This window comes from Bombina bombina, chromosome 2, assembly GCF_027579735.1.
Source record: "Bombina bombina isolate aBomBom1 chromosome 2, aBomBom1.pri, whole genome shotgun sequence".
NCBI classification, from domain to species: Eukaryota; Metazoa; Chordata; class Amphibia; order Anura; family Bombinatoridae; genus Bombina; species Bombina bombina.
Window position 1 is genome coordinate 909,046,237 of NC_069500.1, and position 19,498 is coordinate 909,065,734.

Genomic DNA, 19,498 nt, shown 5'->3' on the forward strand with positions numbered 1-19,498 from the left:
TCAGCAATCTACATCCCAGGAGTAGAAAACTGGGAAGCGGATTTTCTAAGTCGACAGACCTTTCATCCGGGGGAGTGGGAACTCCACCCGGAGGTGTTTGCCTCACTGATTCTCCGATGGGGCAGACCGGAATTGGATCTGATGGCATCTCGTCAGAATGCCAAGCTTCCAAGATACGGATCCAGGTTGAGGGATCCCAAGGCCGAACTGATAGATGCCTTGGCAGTACCTTGGTCGTTCAGCCTAGCTTATGTGTTCCCACCGTTTCCTCTCCTTCCACGCGTGATTGCTCTGATCAAACAGGAGAGAGCTTCGGTAATGCTAATCGCGCCTGCGTGGCCACGCAGGACTTGGTATGCGGATCTGGCGGACATGTCCTCTCTGCCACCGTGGAAACTTCCTTTGAGACAGGACCTTCTCATTCAAGGACCTTTCCAACATCCAAATCTAAGTTCTCTGCAGCTGACTGCTTTGAGATTGAACGCTTGATTTTATCTAAGCGGGATTTTCAGATTCAGTCATTGATACTTTGATACAGGCACGTAAGCCTGTCACTAGAAAGATCTTTCATAAGATATGGCATAAATATCTTTTTTGGCGTGAATCCAAGGGTTACTCATGGAGTAAAGTTAGGATTCCCAGGATTCTGTCTTTTCTCCAAGAAGGATTGGAGAAAGGCTTATCAGCGACTTCCTTAAAGGGACAGATTTCTGCTTCGTCAATTTTGCTTCACAAACGTTTGGCAGATGTTCAGTCTTTTTCTCAGGCTTTAACCAGAATTAAGCCTGTATTTAGACCGATTACTCCTCCCTGGAGTTTAAATTTAGTTCTTCAAGGGGTTCCGTTCGAACCCATGCATACCATAGATATTACATTATTATCTTGGAAAGTTTTGTTTTTGGTTGCTTTTTCTTCGGCTCGTAGAGTTTCTGAGCTTTCAGCGTTACAATGTGATTCGCCTTATCTTATATTTCATTCTGATAAGGTGGTTTTGCATACCAATCCTGGATTCCTTCCTAAGGTTGTTTCAAATAGAAATATTAATCAGGAAATTGTTGTTCCTTCCTTGTGTCCTAATCCTTCTAAGAAGGAGCGTCTGTTACATAATCTAGACGTGGTCCGTGACTTGAAGTTTTACTTGCAGGCAACTAAGGATTTCAGTCAATCATCTTCATTATTCATTGTTTATTCTGGAAAGCGAAGGGGTCAGAAACCTACGGCTACCTCTCTTTCTTTTTGGCTGAGGAGTATCATCCGCCTGGCATATGAGACTGCTGGACAGCAGCCTCCTGAAAGAATTACAGCTCATTCTACTAGGGCTGTGGCTTCCACATGGGCTTTTAAAAACAATGCTTCTGTTGAGCAGATTTGCAAGGCTGCAACTTGGTCGTCTCTTCATACTTTTTCCTAATTTTCCAAATTTGATACTTATGCTTCTTCTGAGGCTGTTTTTGGGAGAAAAGTTCTTCAAGTAGTGGTACCTTCCGTTTAGGTTTCTGTCTTGTCCCTCCCGTTTCATCTGTGTCCTGTAGCTTTGGTATTGTATCCCACAAGTAAGGATGAAATCCGTGGACTCATCGTATCTTGTAGAAGAAAAGTAAATTTATGCTTACCTGATTAATTTCTTCTACGATACGAGTCCACGGCCCTCCCTGTCATTTTCAGACATGTTTAGATTATATATTATTTTTATAACTTCAGTCACCTCTGCACCTTTTAGCTTTTCCTTTCTCTTCCTAAACCTTCGGACGAATGACTGGGGGTGGAGGGAAGGGAGGAGCTATATATACAGCTCTGTTGTGGTGCTCTTTGCCACTTCCTGTTAGCAGGAGGTTAATATCCCACAAGTAAGGATGAAATCTGTGGACTCGTCGTATTGTAGAAGAAATTAATTTCAGGTAAGAATTAATTTACTTTTTTAGCATTCGATAGGGAATCATAGCCACTTTCTCAGGCTTTTTGCTCATTTTGGGTTCAGATTTATTAGAGTAAAAGTTCAGCACCTATATATCTGTAGTAATTAATTAAATCAGTGCAGCAGCTGATTTAAATAGGTAAAAAATGGAAGAAGCAATGGGGACCAGATATACATACCAAAGTGGATTTTATGGGACACTTAATTGGACTATTTCAAAATGCTGGAATTTGTACAAAATGACTAATTTTAAATGTTTATAAAACTATTATTTTTATGCAAATCTTTTATAGTACTTCATAACAAAAAGTGTAATGCACATATAAGGGTTATATGGAATCTTTGCTCTGTGCATTTACCCATAATTCTAATGTTTGGGCTGTTGTAATCTGAACTTTGCAGGTAATCCTTTATCACAGGACATACTCAGTTTGTACCAGGAACCAGATGGAATACGAAAGCTACTGAACTTCATGCTTGACAATCTAGCAGGTAATTGCGTTGACTATAGGCGCTGTGTGTATTTTTATTTTTTTTGGTGTTTTTTCCCACTAGCGTAAAGAGAGAAATTGATCTACATTGGCTTTTGGTATTTGCTTTGTATACACATCACACAGATGACTGAAGACAGTGTGTATATCACACATTTTGTTTATTATTTAGGAGTATAAATTGTAGAAAGGCTACGGTCAATAATTGAACACCGTAGACCTATACAGGGGGCACACTGTGGACGATATCTAAAAGATAGTGTTGTTACCAGGCTTAGTTAAAGGGATATAAAACAAAGATTTTCTTTCATGATTCAGGTAGAGCAGGACATTTTTAAGCAACTTTCTAATTTACTCCTATTAACAATTTTTCTCCGTTCTTTGTTAGCTTTGTTGAATAAGCAGCAATGCACTTCTGGTTGCGGACTAAACACATGTGTGAGCCAATGACAATCGGAATATATTTGCATCCACCAATCGGCAACTAGAACCTAGGTTCTTTTCTGCTTCTGATATTTCATAGATAAACCTTTCAGCAAATGATAAGAGAAGAAAGCAAATTAAATAGAAGTAAATTGGATAGTTGTTTAAAATAGCATTCTCTATCAGAATCATGAAAGAAATATTTTGGGTTTCATGTCCCTTTAATCTTCTGTGGTAAAGAAGCTTGGGGTGCTCCACTTCATACCCTAAAAAATAAACATTAAAAAGAAAAAAAAAGGGCACCACAAACCGTGATTGCATATACACCAACACTGTACAATGCAAGGACAACACTCACACTTTCAGTTGTCACTAAAATACTCAGTATAAAAAGGTAGGCCAGTCATCTGAGCAACCAGCTTGATGTGTTCTGGTCCAAAGAGCTCCTTTCTGTTATGTTGGTGAAGGCACAATAGGAGTTGTGGGCAACAATAGTGTAGATAGCTTTTGGTTCTTGCATCATGTTTCTTAGCTCAAAACAAGACTTTTTCATAAAGCATATAATTTCTTTCCTGAGATATGTTGAGTCCACAACATCAATTACTAGTGGGAATATCACTCCTGGCCAGCAGGAGGAGGCAAAGAGCACCACAGCAAAGCTGTTAAATATTACTCCCCTTCCCATAACCCCCAGGCATTCTCTTTGCCTCTGTCAATGGAGGAGGTAAAGTTTTGTGTCTGAAGAAAATTCGAGTTATATCGCTACAAGCAAGATTTTTGGGTCTAGACTTACTCCACATTAGTCTCTTCAGTAGGGCAGTGGTGGCTTTAAAGCAGTCAGGAACTTGTGAGGTGGGCCTTTCTGCGTTTTCCTAACCTTTTTGCTGCCCATGGTACAGAAAGCCAAAGTACGTTTACTCTATTCTTTTTTTTCTACAGGTCTCTAAGGAGTGGCATCCTCACACACCGTGTAGGCTGTCGTCCTGCCTGACAGCTAGATTGCAGGCAAGTGCCTTTTTTTTCTTTTTGGTAGGAGATAGGCACTTGAGGAGATTATGCTGCAATGCTAAGGGACTTAAATATCTTTTATACAGGATACATACAGGCAGGGATCAGGTGCCTGATTGTGACTTAGAGACTAAGGGTTATTTGTTTGAGTTGGCCTAAAGTATATCCCTTTTTTTATTTTTTGTGGGCATTAGGTAAGCTAAGCAAGCTTCATTATGTAGACTAACATTAATTGCTCTGCTGTTTGACCAGTTGAACTGTAAGTTGTGGGATTTGTGTGGTAACACTTGTTGTTGGTCCTTTATTATTTTTTATGTACTCCATGTCACTAGTCCATAGCCATCTGTGTATCTGCCATGCCACTAGTGGAATTTTAACAAGTTCAGAACTATGCACTATTTGCTGTGGCGGGCGTCCGTCATTAAATAGTTTGGCGGGGATTTTTTTTTTTGGCTAAGCAAGAAACGTGCTTGGTTGTTGCACTGTTTCTTGTTGGGAGTCACGTGACCCACTCTTCTGCTTTGTCTCTATAGCGGAGAGGAGTCCTCTCTGATTCTGACTTCCCATGTATGTCTTCGTTCGGCAGGAGTACTCTGCCGTGGTGTTCTCAGCCAGTTTAAGTTTTTCTCTGACCAGAGAAGCCAATATGGTTATTCTTTTGTATCTGACCGTGAGACATGTTCCTAAGTAGTGACACATGTGTACAGTAAGTATAACACAAGAGGACACATTGCAAACTTGGACTGTTTAACACCTTGCAATCTGTGGTTAGCAACATTGTGTGAAGTCTTTTTGAATGCATTCACACTGTTACGTGTTGCGGTCTTAAAGTGACAGTACATTTCAAATATTAAAATATTACATCTTTTTAATTTTGCATTTAAACATGGACTGTGTTTTATTTTATATGCTTTGAGGCACACATTTTTTTGTCTGTACAATTCTGTGCTGCTTGCTTAGCTTCATTCTTAGTTTCATTTAAAATTGGTTATGGTTGTTGCCCTCTAAAGCCAATGTCTCGTAGGATGATACTGTTCAGGTAATGCCTCTTTTTTTCTCCTCTATTGTCCCAAGCCTTACTGGCGTCACATGCAGTGCCCTGCGGTTCCTCTCAGCCTCCAGGAGACTTATATTTGCCAATATATTTTGCTGAACAGCTATCTTCTGAGGTATCTGCTGCACCTGATTTTTCCTATGTTATAGGGAAAACGGAAGAGGAAAATTAAAGATTCAGATAGTAAGGTTTCTGCTCTGCATTTGCTACTCAGATAGCTCTTCCTCATTAGTCTGAGGAGGATATGTTGGTAGCCTCTGAGGGTGAAATCTCAGATTTGGACTATATAATAACTACATCTGATGCTGAAGTAGTAATCTTAAGACTTTAGCTTGAACACCTTTGTGTATTGTTAAATGAGGTTTTAGCTACTCCAATAATCCTGTCGTCAACCCTAAGATTTCTAGTAAACTTAATATATACTAGGATTCCACTGTGGAAGTTTTTCTTGTTCCAGACTGTGCCAGGAGACTTTTTTCACAGGAATGGGAGAAGTCAGGGATTCATTTTTCCCCGTCTCCGATCTTTAAAAAAGATGTTTCTTGTCGCTGTCTCCATTATATATTCATGGCGCACAGTGCCTTAAGTAGAAGGGCCATTTCTACTCTGGCTAAGAGAACTACGACCCTATAGAGGAAAGCTGCTCTTTTAAGGGTCAATGGACAAGCTGGATATTGAAGTTTGTATGCCACTGTCAAGAGCGGCATCTTTTTGGTGCGACGCCTTGTCTGATTAAATTTTGGTAGCTACTCCTTTAAGGAGGTCCAGGACAGAATTGAGGCTCTTAAGCTAGCCAATTCTTATTCTGTTGTTACCATGCATTTTATTAAAGCTCTTAAGATAGCCAATTCTCGTATTCTGATGTTACCATGGGCGCCTAGTTATCTTGCTCCGCTGTGCTAGCACGCAGGGTGTTGTAGCTAAATTCTTTGTCAGTGTATTTTTCCTCTAAGTCCAAGCTTCTGGCACTTCTTTAAAAGGGTAAAATCTTTGTTTGGTCCTGGTCTAGCAGAAATATTTCTGATATTACGGGTTGAAAAGTGGTCTCTTCTACCACAAGACAACATGAATAAGACCTAAAGGATGTTGGCAGAAATCCGCAGCTGAGTATTAAAGGGACACTGAACCCAAATTTTTTCTTTCGTGATTCAGATAGAGCATGAAATTTCTCCAACATAGGTGTGTCCGGTCCACGGCGTCATCCTTACTTGTGGGATATTCTCTTCCCCAACAGGAAATGGCAAAGAGCCCAGCAAAGCTGGTCACATGATCCCTCCTAGGCTCCGCCTTCCCCAGTCATTCTCTTTGCCGTTGCACAGGCAACATCTCCACGGAGATGGCTAAGAGTTTTTTGGTGTTTAAATGTAGTTTTTATTCTTCAATCAAGAGTTTATTTTAAAATAGTGCTGGTATGTACTATTTACTCTGAAACAGAAAAGAGATGAAGATTTCTGTTTGTAAGAGGAAAATGATTTTAGCAACCGTTACTAAAATCGATGGCTGTTTCCACACAGGACTGTTGAGATGAATTAACTTCAGTTGGGGGAAACAGTGAGCAGACTTTTGCTGCTTGAGGTATGACACATTTCTAACAAGACTTGGTAATGCTGGAAGCTGTCATTTTCCCTATGGGATCCGGTAAGCCATTTTCTTAGTTTTAAATATAAGAATAAAGGGCTTCACAAGGGCTTTAAAGACTGGTAGACATTTTTCTGGGCTAAAACGATTACTTTATAAGCATATTTAATGGTTTATAACTTTGAAGAATTATTTTAATCTTGGGAATTCTGTTAAAAAAACGGCAGGCACTGTATTGGACACCTTTTCTTCTGTTATGTGTGATCAGTCCACGGGTCATCATTACTTCTGGGATATAACTCCTCCCCAACAGGAAATGCAAGAGGATTCACCCAGCAGAGCTGCATATAGCTCCTCCCCTCTACGTCAGTCCCAGTCATTCTCTTGCACCCAACGACTAGATAGGATGTGTGAGAGGACTATGGTGATTATACTTAGTTTTTATGACTTCAATCAAAAGTTTGTTATTTTACAATAGCACCGGAGCGTGTTATTACTTCTCTGGCAGAGTTTGAGGAAGAATCTACCAGAGTTTTTTTACTATGATTTTAACCGGAGTAGTTAAGATCATATTGCTGTTCTCGGCCATCTGAGGGAGGTAAAAGCTTCAGATCAGGGGACAGCGGGCAGATGAATCTGCATTGAGGTATGTAGCAGTTTTTATTTTCTGAATGGAATTGATGAGAAAATCCTGCCATACCGTTATAATGACATGTATGTATACACTTCAGTATTCTGGGGATGGTATTTCACCGGAACTACTCTGTTAAAAGTCACTAATCTTTTTAATAAGTATTTATCATGTTAAACGTTTTTGCTGGAATGTAGAATCGTTTACATTTCTGAGGTACTGAGTGAATAAATATTTGGGCATTATTTTCCACTTGGCAGTTGTTTGGTGTTAATTATGACAGTTTCGTTTCTCTTCACTGCTGTGTGTGAGGGGGAGGGGCCGTTTTTGGCGCTCTTTGCTACGCATCAAAAAATTCCAGTCAGTTACTCTTATATTTCCTGCATGATCCGGTTCATCTCTGACAGATCTCAGGGGTCTTCAAACTTCTTTAGAGGGAGGTAGATTCTCTCAGCAGAGCTGTGAGAATTTTATATTGACTGTGAATAAAAACGTTGCTCTGTAATTTTTATGTCAAATTTAATTATTGTTATTTTTCTAATGGGAACAAACCTTTGCTAAAAGTTGTGTTGTTTAAAGTTTGATGCTATAACTATTTTTCAGTTCATTATTTCAACTGTCATTTAATCGTTTAGTACCTCTTTGAGGCACAGTACGTTTTTGCTAAAAAAGATTATAACCAAGTTGCAAGTTTATTGCTAGTGTGTTAAACATGTCTGACTCAGAGGAAGATATCTGTGTCATTTGTTCCAATGCCAAGGTGGAGCCCAATAGAAATTTATGTACTAACTGTATTGATGCTACTTTAAATAAAAGTCAATCTGTACAATTTGAACAAATTTCACCAAACAGCGAGGGGAGAGTTATGCCGACTAACTCGCCTCACGCGGCAGTACCTGCATCTCCCGCCCGGGAGGTGCGTGATATTATGGCGCCTAGTACATCTGGGCGGCCATTACAGATAACATTACAAGATATGGCTACTGTTATGACTGAAGTTTTGTCTAAATTACCAGAACTAAGAGGCAAGCGTGATCACTCTGGGGTGAGAACAGAGTGCGCTGACAATACTAGGGCCATGTCTGATACTGCGTCACAGCTTGCAGAGCATGAGGACGGAGAGCTTCATTCTGTAGGTGACGGTTCTGATCCAAACAGATTGGATTCAGATATTTCAAATTTTAAATTTAAATTGGAGAACCTCCGTGTATTACTAGGGGAGGTCTTAGCAGCTCTCAATGATTGTAACACCGTTGCAATACCAGAGAAACTGTGTAGGTTGGATAAATACTTTGCGGTACCGGCGAGTACTGACGTTTTTCCTATACCTAAGAGACTAACTGAAATTGTTACTAAGGAGTGGGATAGACCCGGTGTGCCGTTCTCACCCCCTCCAATATTTAGAAAGATGTTTCCAATAGACACCACCACTCGGGACTTATGGCAAACGGTCCCTAAGGTGGAGGGAGCAGTTTCTACTTTAGCTAAGCGTACCACTATCCCGGTGGAGGATAGCTGTGCTTTTTCAGATCCAATGGATAAAAAATTAGAGGGTTACCTTAAGAAAATGTTTGTTCAACAAGGTTTTATATTGCAACCCCTTGCATGTATCGCGCCGATTACGGCTGCGGCAGCATTTTGGATTGAGTCTCTGGAAGAGAACCTTAGTTCATCTACGCTAGACGACATTACGGACAGGCTTAGAGTCCTTAAACTAGCTAATTCATTCATTTCGGAGGCCGTAGTACATTTAACCAAACTTACGGCTAAGAACTCAGGATTCGCCATACAGGCACGTAGGGCGCTGTGGCTAAAATCCTGGTCAGCTGATGTTACTTCTAAGTCCAAATTACTTAATATACCTTTCAAGGGGCAGTCTTTATTTGGGCCCGGTTTGAAAGAAATTATCGCTGACATTACAGGAGGTAAGGGCCACGCCCTACCTCAAGACAAAGCCAAAGCTAAGGCTAGACAGTCTAATTTTCGTCCCTTTCGGAATTTCAAAACAGGAGCAGCATCAACCTCCACTGCACCAAAACAGGAGGGAGCTGTTGCTCGTTACAGGCAAGGCTGGAAGCCTAACCAGTCCTGGAACAAGAGCAAGCAGGCCAGGAAACCTGCTGCTGCCCCAAAGACAGCATGAACCGAGAGCCCCCGATCCGGGACCGGATCTAGTGGGGGGCAGACTTTCTCTCTTCGCCCAGGCCTGGGCAAGAGATGTTCAGGATCCCTGGGCGCTAGAGATCATATCTCAGGGATACCTTCTAGACTTCAAATTATCTCCCCCAAGAGGGAGATTTCATCTGTCAAGGTTGTCAACAAACCAGATAAAGAAAGAAGCGTTTCTACGCTGTGTACAAGATCTGTTATTAATGGGAGTGATCCATCCGGTTCCGCGGTCGGAACAAGGACAAGGGTTCTACTCAAACCTGTTTGTGGTTCCCAAAAAAGAGGGAACTTTCAGGCCAATCTTAGATTTAAAGATTCTAAACAAATTCCTAAGAGTTCCATCGTTCAAAATGGAAACTATTCGGACAATCTTACCCATGATCCAAAAGGGTCAGTACATGACCACAGTGGATTTAAAAGATGCTTACCTTCACATACCGATTCACAAAGATCATCACCGGTATCTAAGGTTTGCCTTCTTAGACAGGCACTACCAGTTTGTAGCTCTTCCATTCGGATTGGCTACGGCTCCAAGAATCTTCACAAAGGTTCTGGGTGCCCTTTTGGCGGTACTAAGACCGCGAGGGATTTCGGTAGCTCCGTACCTAGACGACATTCTAATACAAGCTTCAAGCTTTCAAACTGCCAAGTCTCATACAGAGTTAGTTCTGGCATTTCTAAGGTCGCATGGATGGAAAGTGAACGAAAAGAAGAGTTCTCTTTTTCCTCTCACAAGAGTTCCATTCTTGGGGACTCTTATAGATTCTGTAGAAATGAAGATTTACCTGACAGAAGACAGGTTAACAAAACTTCAAAATGCATGCCGTGTCCTTCATTCCATTCAACACCCGTCAGTAGCTCAATGCATGGAGGTGATCGGCTTAATGGTAGCGGCAATGGACATAGTACCTTTTGCACGCCTACACCTCAGACCGCTGCAATTGTGCATGCTAAGTCAGTGGAATGGGGATTACTCAGATTTGTCCCCTACTCTGAATCTGAATCAAGAGACCAGAAATTCTCTTCTATGGTGGCTTTATCGGCCACACCTGTCCAGGGGGATGCCATTCAGCAGGCCAGAATGGACAATTGTAACAACAGACGCCAGCCTACTAGGTTGGGGCGCTGTCTGGAATTCTCTGAAGGCTCAGGGACTATGGAATCAGGAGGAGAGTCTCCTTCCAATAAACATCCTGGAATTGAGAGCAGTTCTCAATGCCCTTCTGGCTTGGCCCCAATTAACAACTCGGGGGTTCATCAGGTTTCAGTCGGACAACATCACGACTGTAGCTTACATCAACCATCAGGGAGGGACAAGAAGCTCCCTAGCAATGATGGAAGTATCAAAGATAATTCGCTGGGCAGAGTCTCACTCTTGCCACCTATCAGCAATCCACATCCCGGGAGTGGAGAACTGGGAGGCGGATTTCTTGAGTCGCCAGACTTTTCATCCGGGGGAGTGGGAACTTCATCCGGAGGTCTTTGCCCAAATACTTCGACGTTGGGGCAAACCAGAGATAGATCTCATGGCGTCTCGCCAGAACGCCAAACTTCCTCTCTACGGGTCCAGATCCAGGGATCCGGGAGCGGTTCTGATAGATGCTTTGACAGCACCTTGGAACTTCGGGATGGCTTATGTGTTCCCACCCTTCCCGCTGCTTCCTCGATTGATTGCCAAAATCAAACAGGAGAGAGCATCAGTGATTCTAATAGCGCCTGCATGGCCACGCAGGACTTGGTATGCAGATCTAGTGGACATGTCATCCTGTCCGCCTTGGTCTCTACCTCTAAGACAGGACCTTCTGATACAGGGTCCATTCAAACATCAAAATCTAACTTCTCTGAAGCTGACTGCTTGGAAATTGAACGCTTGATTTTATCAAAACGTGGTTTTTCTGAGTCGGTTATTGATACCCTGATACAGGCTAGGAAGCCTGTTACCAGAAGGATTTACCATAAAATATGGCGTAAATACCTATACTGGTGCGAATCCAAAGGTTACTCCTGGAGTAAGGTTAGGATCGCTAGGATATTGTCCTTTCTACAAGAAGGTTTAGAAAAGGGTTTATCAGCTAGTTCATTAAAGGGACAGATTTCAGCTCTGTCCATCTTGTTACACAGGCGTCTGTCAGAAAATCCAGACGTCCAGGCCTTTTGTCAGGCTTTAGCTAGGATCAAGCCTGTGTTTAAAGCTGTTGCTCCGCCATGGAGTTTAAACTTAGTTCTTAACGTTTTACAGGGTGTTCCGTTTGAACCCCTTCATTCCATTGATATAAAATTGTTATCTTGGAAAGTTCTGTTTTTAATGGCTATTTCCTCGGCTCGAAGAGTCTCTGAGTTATCAGCCTTACATTGTGATTCTCCTTATCTGATTTTTCACTCAGACAAGGTAGTTCTGCGTACTAAACCTGGGTTCTTACCTAAGGTAGTCACTAACAGGAATATCAATCAAGAGATTGTTGTTCCATCCTTGTGTCCAAATCCTTCTTCAAAGAAGGAACGTCTTCTACACAATCTGGATGTAGTTCGTGCCCTCAAGTACTACTTGCAGGCAACTAAAGATTTTCGCCAAACTTCTTCCCTGTTTGTCGTTTATTCTGGACAGAGGAGAGGTCAAAAAGCTTCTGCTACCTCTCTCTCTTTTTGGCTTCGTAGCATAATACGTTTAGCCTATGAGACTGCTGGACAGCAGCCTCCTGAAAGAATTACAGCTCACTCCACTAGAGCTGTGGCTTCCACTTGGGCCTTTAAGAATGAGGCCTCTGTTGAACAGATTTGCAAGGCTGCAACTTGGTCTTCGCTTCATACTTTTTCCAAATTTTACAAATTTGACACTTTTGCTTCTTCGGAGGCTATTTTTGGGAGAAAGGTTCTTCAGGCAGTGGTTCCTTCTGTATAATGAGCCTGCCTATCCCTCCCGTCATCCGTGTACTTTTGCTTTGGTATTGGTATCCCAGAAGTAATGATGACCCGTGGACTGATCACACATAACAGAAGAAAACATAATTTATGCTTACCTGATAAATTCCTTTCTTCTGTTGTGTGATCAGTCCACGGCCCGCCCTGTTTTAAGGCAGGTAAATATCTTTTAAATTATACTCCAGTCACCACTTCACCCTTGGTTACTCCTTTCTCGTTGATTCTTGGTCGAATGACTGGGACTGACGTAGAGGGGAGGAGCTATATGCAGCTCTGCTGGGTGAATCCTCTTGCATTTCCTGTTGGGGAGGAGTTATATCCCAGAAGTAATGATGACCCGTGGACTGATCACACAACAGAAGAAAGGAATTTATCAGGTAAGCATAAATTATGTTTTTCACTGGGGGCCTTTTCTAGTCATAGGCAGAGCCTCATTTTCGCGCCACTAATGCGCAGTTGTTTTTGAGAAGCAAGGCATGCAGATGCATGTGTGAGGAGCTCAGATCCACTGAAAAAGCTTATTGAAGGCGTCATTTGGTATCGTATTCCCCTCTGGGCTTGGTTGGGTCTCAGCAAAGCAGATACCAGGGACTGTATAGGGGTTAAATGTAAAAACGGCTCCGGTTCCGTTATTTTAAGAGTTAAAGCTTTCAAATTTGGTGTGCAATACTTTTAAGGCTTTAAGACACTGTGGTGAAATTTTGGTGAATTTTGAACAATTCCTTCATACTTTTGCACATATTCAGTAATAAAGTGTGTTCAGTTTAAAATTTAAAGTGACAGTAACGGTTTTATTTTAAAACGTTTTTTGTGCTTTGTTATCAAGTTTATGCCTATTAACATGTCTGAACCATCAGATAGACGATGTTCTGTATGTTCGGAAGCCAAGGTTCCTCTCCATTTAAATATATGTGATGAATGTGACAAACAAAGTAGGGACAATGATGCCACTGATAATAATGTTGCCCAAAATGATTCCTTAAGTGAGGGGAGTAAGCATGGTACTGCATCATCTCCTTCTATGTCTACACCAGTCTTGCCCACTCAGGAGGTCCCTAGTTCATCTAGTGCGCCAATCCTCCTTACTATGCAACAATTAACGGCTGTAATGGATAATTCTATTAAAAACATTTTAGCCAAAATGCCCACTTATCAGCGAAAGCGCGACTGCTCTGTTTTAGATACTGAAGAGCATGAGGACGCTGATGATAATGGTTCTGACATGCCCTTAAACCAGTCTGAAGGGGCCAGGGAGGTTTTGTCTGAGGGAGAAATTTCAGATTCAGGAAAAATTTCTCAACAAGCTGAACCTGACGTTATTACATTCAAATTTAAATTGGAACATCTCCGCGCTCTGCTTAAGGAGGTGTTATCTACTCTGGATGATTGTGACAATTTGGTCATTCCAGAGAAATTATGTAAGATGGACAAGTTCCTAGAGGTCCCGGTGCCCCCCGAAGCTTTTCCTATACCCAAGCGGGTGGCGGACATTGTAAATAAAGAATGGGAAAGGCCCGGCATACCTTTTTGTCCCTCCCCCTATATTTAAGAAATTATTTCCTATGGTCGACCCCAGGAAGGACTTATGGCAGACAGTCCCCAAGGTCGAGGGGGCGGTTTCTACTCTAAACAAACGCACCACTATCCCTATAGAAGATAGTTGTGCTTTCAAAGATCCTATGGATAAAAAATTAGAGGGTTTGCTTAAAAAGATGTTTGTTCAGCAAGGTTACCTTCTACAACCAATTTCATGCATTGTTCCTGTCACTACAGCAGCGTGTTTCTGGTTCGAAGAACTAGAAAAGTCGCTCAATAAAGCATCTTCTTATGAGGAGGTTATGGACAGAGTTCAAGCACTTAAATTGGCTAACTCTTTTACCTTAGACGCCACTTTGCAATTAGCTAGATTAGCGGCGAAAAATTCAGGTTTTGCTATTGTGGCGCGCAGAGCGCTTTGGCTAAAGTCTTGGTCAGCGGATGTGTCCTCCAAGAACAAATTGCTTAACATCCCTTTCAAGGGGAAAACGCTGTTTGGCCCTGACTTGAAAGATTATTTCAGACATCACTGGGGGAAAGGGCCACGCCCTTCCTCAGAATAGGTCTTTTAAGGCTAAAAATAAAACAAATTTTCGTCCCTTTCGCAGAAACGGACCAGCCTCAAATTCTACATCCTCTAAGCAAGAGGGTAATTCTTCTCAAACCAAGCCAGCCTGGAGACCGATGCAAGGCTGGAACAAAGGTAAGCAGGCCAAGAAGCCTGCTACCGCTACTAAGACAGCATGAGATGCTGGCCCCCGATCTGGGACCGGATCTGGTGGGGGGCAGACTCTCTCTCTTCGCTCAGGCTTGGGCAAGAGATGTTCAGGATCCTTGGGCGCTAGAAATAGTTTCTCAAGGTTATCTCCTGGAATTCAAGGAACTACCCCCAAGGGGAAGGTTCCACAGGTCTCAATTGTCTTCAGACCAAATAAAAAGACAGGCATTCTTACATTGTGTAGAAGACCTGTTAAAAATGGGAGTGATTCATCCTGTTCCATTAGGAGAACAAGGGATGGGGTTTTACTCCAATCTGTTCATAGTTCCCAAAAAAGAGGGAACATTCAGGCCAATTTTGGATCTCAAGATCCTAAACAAATTTCTCAGGGTTCCATCGTTCGAAATCGAAACCATTCGGACAATTCTTCCTACCATCCAGGAAGGTCAATTCATGACCACGGTGGATTTAAAGGATGCGTATCTACATATTCCTATCCACAAGGAACATCATCGGTTCCTAAGGTTCGCCTTTCTGGACAAGCATTACCAGTTTGTGGCACTTCCATTCGGATTAGCCACTGCTCCAAGAATTTTCACAAAGGTACTAGGGTCCCTTCTAGCGGTGCTAAGGCCAAGGGGCATTGCAGTAGTACCTTACTTGGACGACATACTGATTCAAGCGTCGTCTCTGCCACAAGCAAAGGCTCATACGGACATTGTCCTAGCCTTTCTCAGATCTCACGGGTGGAAAGTGAACGTAGAAAAAAGTTCTCTATTCCCGTCAACAAGAGTTCCCTTCTTGGGAACAATAATAGACTCCTTAGAAATGAAGATTTTTCTGACAGAGGCCAGAAAATCAAAACTTCTAAGCTCTTGTCAAGTACTTCATTCTGTTCTTCTTCCTTCCTTTGCATGGAAGTAATAGGTTTGATGGTTGCGGCAATGGACATAGTTCCTTTTGCGCGAATTCATCTAAGACCATTACAACTGTGCATGCTCAGACAGTGGGATGGGGATTATACAGACTTGTCCCCGACGATCCAAGTAGATCAGAGGACCAGAGATTCACTCCGTTGGTGGCTGACCCTGGACAACCTGTCTCAAGGGATGAGCTTCCGCAGACCAGAGTGGGTCATTGTCACGACCGACGCCAGTCTGGTGGGCTGGGGCGCGGTCTGGAAACCCCTGAAAGCTCAGGGTCTATGGTCTCGGGAAGAATCTCTTCTCCCGATAAACATTCTGGAACTGAGAGCGATATTCAATGCTTTCAAGGCTTGGCCTCAACTAGCAAAGGCCAAATTCATAAGGTTTCAATCAGACAACATGACGACTGTTGCATATATCAACCATCAGGGGGGAACAAGGAGTTCCCTGGCGATGGAAGAAGTGACCAAAGTAATTCAATGGGCGGAGATTCACTCCTGCCACTTGTCTGCAATCCACATCCCAGGAGTGGAAAATTGGGAAGCGGATTTTCTGAGTCGTCAGACATTTCATCCGGGGGAGTGGGAACTCCATCCGGAAATCTTTGCCCACATAACTCAATTATGGGGCATTCCAGGCATGGATCTGATGGCGTCTCGTCAGAACTTCAAGGTTCCTTGCTACGGGTCCAGATCCAGGGATCCCAAGGCGACTCTAGTAGATGCACTAGTAGCGCCCTGGACCTTCAACCTAGCTTATGTATTCCCACCGTTTCCTCTCATTCCCAGGCTGGTAGCCAGGATCAATCAGGAGAGGGCTTCGGTGATCTTGATAGCTCCTGCGTGGCCACGCAGAACTTGGTATGCAGACCTGGTGAATATGTCATCGGCTCCACCATGGAAGCTACCTTTGAGACGGGACCTTCTTGTTCAAGGTCCGTTCGAACATCCGAATCTGGCCTCACTCCAACTGACTGCTTGGAGATTGAACGATTGATTTTATCAAAGCGTGGGTTCTCAGATTCTGTCATTGATACTCTTATTCAGGCTAGAAAGCCTGTAACTAGAAAAATTTACCATAAAGTATGGAAAAAATATATCTGTTGGTGCGAATCGAAAGGATTCCCATGGAACAAGATAAAAATTCCTAAGATTCTATCCTTTCTACAAGAGGGTTTGGAGAAAGGATTATCTGCAAGTTCTTTGAAGGGACAGATTTCTGCTTTATCTGTTTTACTTCACAAAAAGCTGGCGGCTGTGCCAGATGTTCAAGCTTTTGTTCAGGCTCTGGTTAGAATCAAGCCTGTTAACTAAATTGAGACTCCAAGGAGGAGTCAAAGGTTTGTAATTTCAGTTCTTCAAGGGGTTCCGTTTGAACCCTTACATTCCGTAGATATTAAGTTATTATCTTGGAAAGTTTTGTTTTTGGTTGCAATTTCTTCTGCTAGAAGAGTTTCAGAGTTATCTGCTCTGCAGTGTTCTCCTCCTTATCTGGTGTTCCATGCAGATAAGGTGGTTTTGCGTACTAAACCTGGTTTTCTTCCGAAAGTTGTTTCTAACAAAAACATTAACCAGGAGATAGTTGTGCCTTCTTTGTGTCCGAATCCAGTTTCAAAGAAGGAACGTTTGTTGCACAATTTGGATGTAGTTCGTGCTCTAAAATTCTATTTAGAGGCTACAAAGGATTTCAGACAAACATCTTCCTTGTTTGTTGTTTATTCTGGTAAAAGGAGAGGTCAAAAAGCAACTTCTACCTCTCTCTCTTTTTGGCTTAAAAGCATCATCCGATTGGCTTATGAGACTGCCGGACGGCAGCCTCCTGAAAGAATCACAGCTCATTCCACTAGGGCTGTGGCTTCCACATGGGCCTTCAAGAACGAGGCTTCTGTTGATCAGATATGTAAGGCAGCGACTTGGTCTTCACTGCACACTTTTACCAAATTTTACAAATTTGATACTTTTGCTTCTTCGGAGGCTATTTTTGGGAGAAAGGTTTTGCAAGCCGTGGTGCCTTCCATCTAGGTGACCTGATTTGCTCCCTCCCATCATCCGTGTCCTAAAGCTTTGGTATTGGTTCCCACAAGTAAGGATGACGCCGTGGACCGGACACACCTATGTTGGAGAAAACAGAATTTATGCTTACCTGATAAATTACTTTCTCCAACGGTGTGTCCGGTCCACGGCCTGCCCTGGTTTTTTAATCAGGTCTGATGAATTATTTTCTCTAACTACAGTCACCACGGTATCATATGATTTCTCCTATGCATATTCTTCCTTTACGTCGGTCGAATGACTGGGGAAGGCGGAGCCTAGGAGGGATCATGTGACCAGCTTTGCTGGGCTCTTTGCCATTTCCTGTTGGGGAAGAGAATATCCCACAAGTAAGGATGACGCCGTGGACCGGACACACCGTTGGAGAAAGTAATTTATCAGGTAAGCATAAATTCTGTTTTTACGCAACTTTCTAATTTACTCCTATTATCAAATGTTCTTTATTCTCTTGGTATCTTTATTTGAAATGTAAGATTAGATGCCAGACCATTTTTGGTGAACAACCTGGGTTGTCTTTGCTGATTGGTGGAAAAAAATCATCCACCAATCAAAGTGCTGTCCAGAGTTCTTAACCCAAAAAAGTTGCTTAAAATTGCATGCTCTATCTGAATCGCTAAAGAAAAAATTGGGTTCAGTGTCCCTTTAATCAGCTTTGGGGTTTACCCCCAATCCGGAATCGGACCAAGTGGGGGGCTGAATTTCACTTTTTTTCTTCATGCATGGATAAGGGATGTCCCAGCTATGCTGTGGACATAGTATCTCAGGGTTGCAAAATAGAAATCGAACCTTTTCCTCCCAGATGCAGGTCCACCTCAAGTTATCTGTATACCAGATGAGAGGCATTTTTGAGTTGTTTAGGACCTTTCCCCCTGGGAGTGATAGTCCAGTACCTGTAAGGGAACAGGGTCTAGGATTCTATTCAAACCTGTTCATGGTTCCCAATAAAAAAGTGAACTGTTTGTCCTATTCTAGACCTAAAAGTGTCTCCAAGTTTACCGTCCTTAAAAATGGAAACCATCGTTCCATTCTTCCTTAAGTCTAAGAGGGTCTGTTCATGACGGCCTTTTACCTGAAGGACGCATATCTTAAAGTTCCTGAGATTGGCTTTTTTGGACAAACATTTTCAGTTTGTGGTTCTTCCCTTTGGCCTTGATCAGGTTTTGGGGACTTGCAGTGTTGCCCTTCCTGGACGACGACATGGTTCAGGTGCCATCTTTTCACAAGCAACTTTCATTCAGAGACCTTGTTGTCTTTTCTAAGTTTCCTCGGATGGGAGTGGATCTGGAAAAGAGTTCCCTTGTATTCTTCTTAGGGACCATAATTGTTTCCCTATTTATGGAAATATATCCCCTTGCTTGTATCTATGAAAATATTTCAGACTGAGGTCAGTGGGTCAAGGATACTTTCTTTTTGCCCCTTTCTGCAGTCTGTTCGGCCATCAGTGGCTCAATATATGGAGGTAATTGGTCTGACGGTCACTTCCATGTTCATCTTCCCTTTTCTCGATTCCATCTGAGAGTTTTGCAGTTATGCATGCTCAGCCAGTGGAACGGGGATCATGCAGATCTGTCTCAGAGGATAGATCTAGATGTCGACTCTCTCTCTCTCCCGTGGTGGTTTTCTCAGGAGCTTCTGTCTCAGGGCACATTCTTTCCGAGACCTTCCTGGGTTTTAGTGACCACGGATGCCAGCCTGTTGGGTTTGGGAGCAGTCTGGGACTAGTTGAAGGTGCAAGGACTATGGACTCGAGAGGAGTTTGCTCTCTCCGTATCTATCTTGGAGTTGAGAGCGATCTACAATGCTCTGATGGCTTGGCCTCAGTTGTCTTTAGCACGGTTTATCAGGTTCCAGTCGGACAGTATCTCCTCAGTGGCTTACATTAACCACCAGGGAGGAACTTTGAGTTCCTTAGCCATGATGGAGGTGGCTTGGATTGTTTAGTTGGCGGAAGCTCACAATGGTCTCCGCCATCCTCATTCCAGGAATGGCCAACTGGAAAGCGGATTTCCTGAGCAGACAGACATTGCATCCCGAGGAGTGGGATCTCCATCCTGAGGTGTTCTCCAGGTTAACCCTAAT

At 42.7% G+C, this 19,498-nt stretch overlaps 1 protein-coding gene across 1 annotated transcript in view; it reads left to right on the top strand.

Annotated features, from left to right (window-relative positions):
- The window catches only part of CNOT6L (CCR4-NOT transcription complex subunit 6 like), a 334,298-nt gene that overhangs the window by 175,532 nt on the left and 139,268 nt on the right, over window positions 1-19,498 (top strand). The window contains exon 5 of the mRNA XM_053703299.1: window positions 2,318-2,407. Coding sequence (XP_053559274.1) covers window positions 2,318-2,407 — 90 coding nt within the window. The remainder of the gene's footprint in view (window positions 1-2,317; window positions 2,408-19,498) is intronic.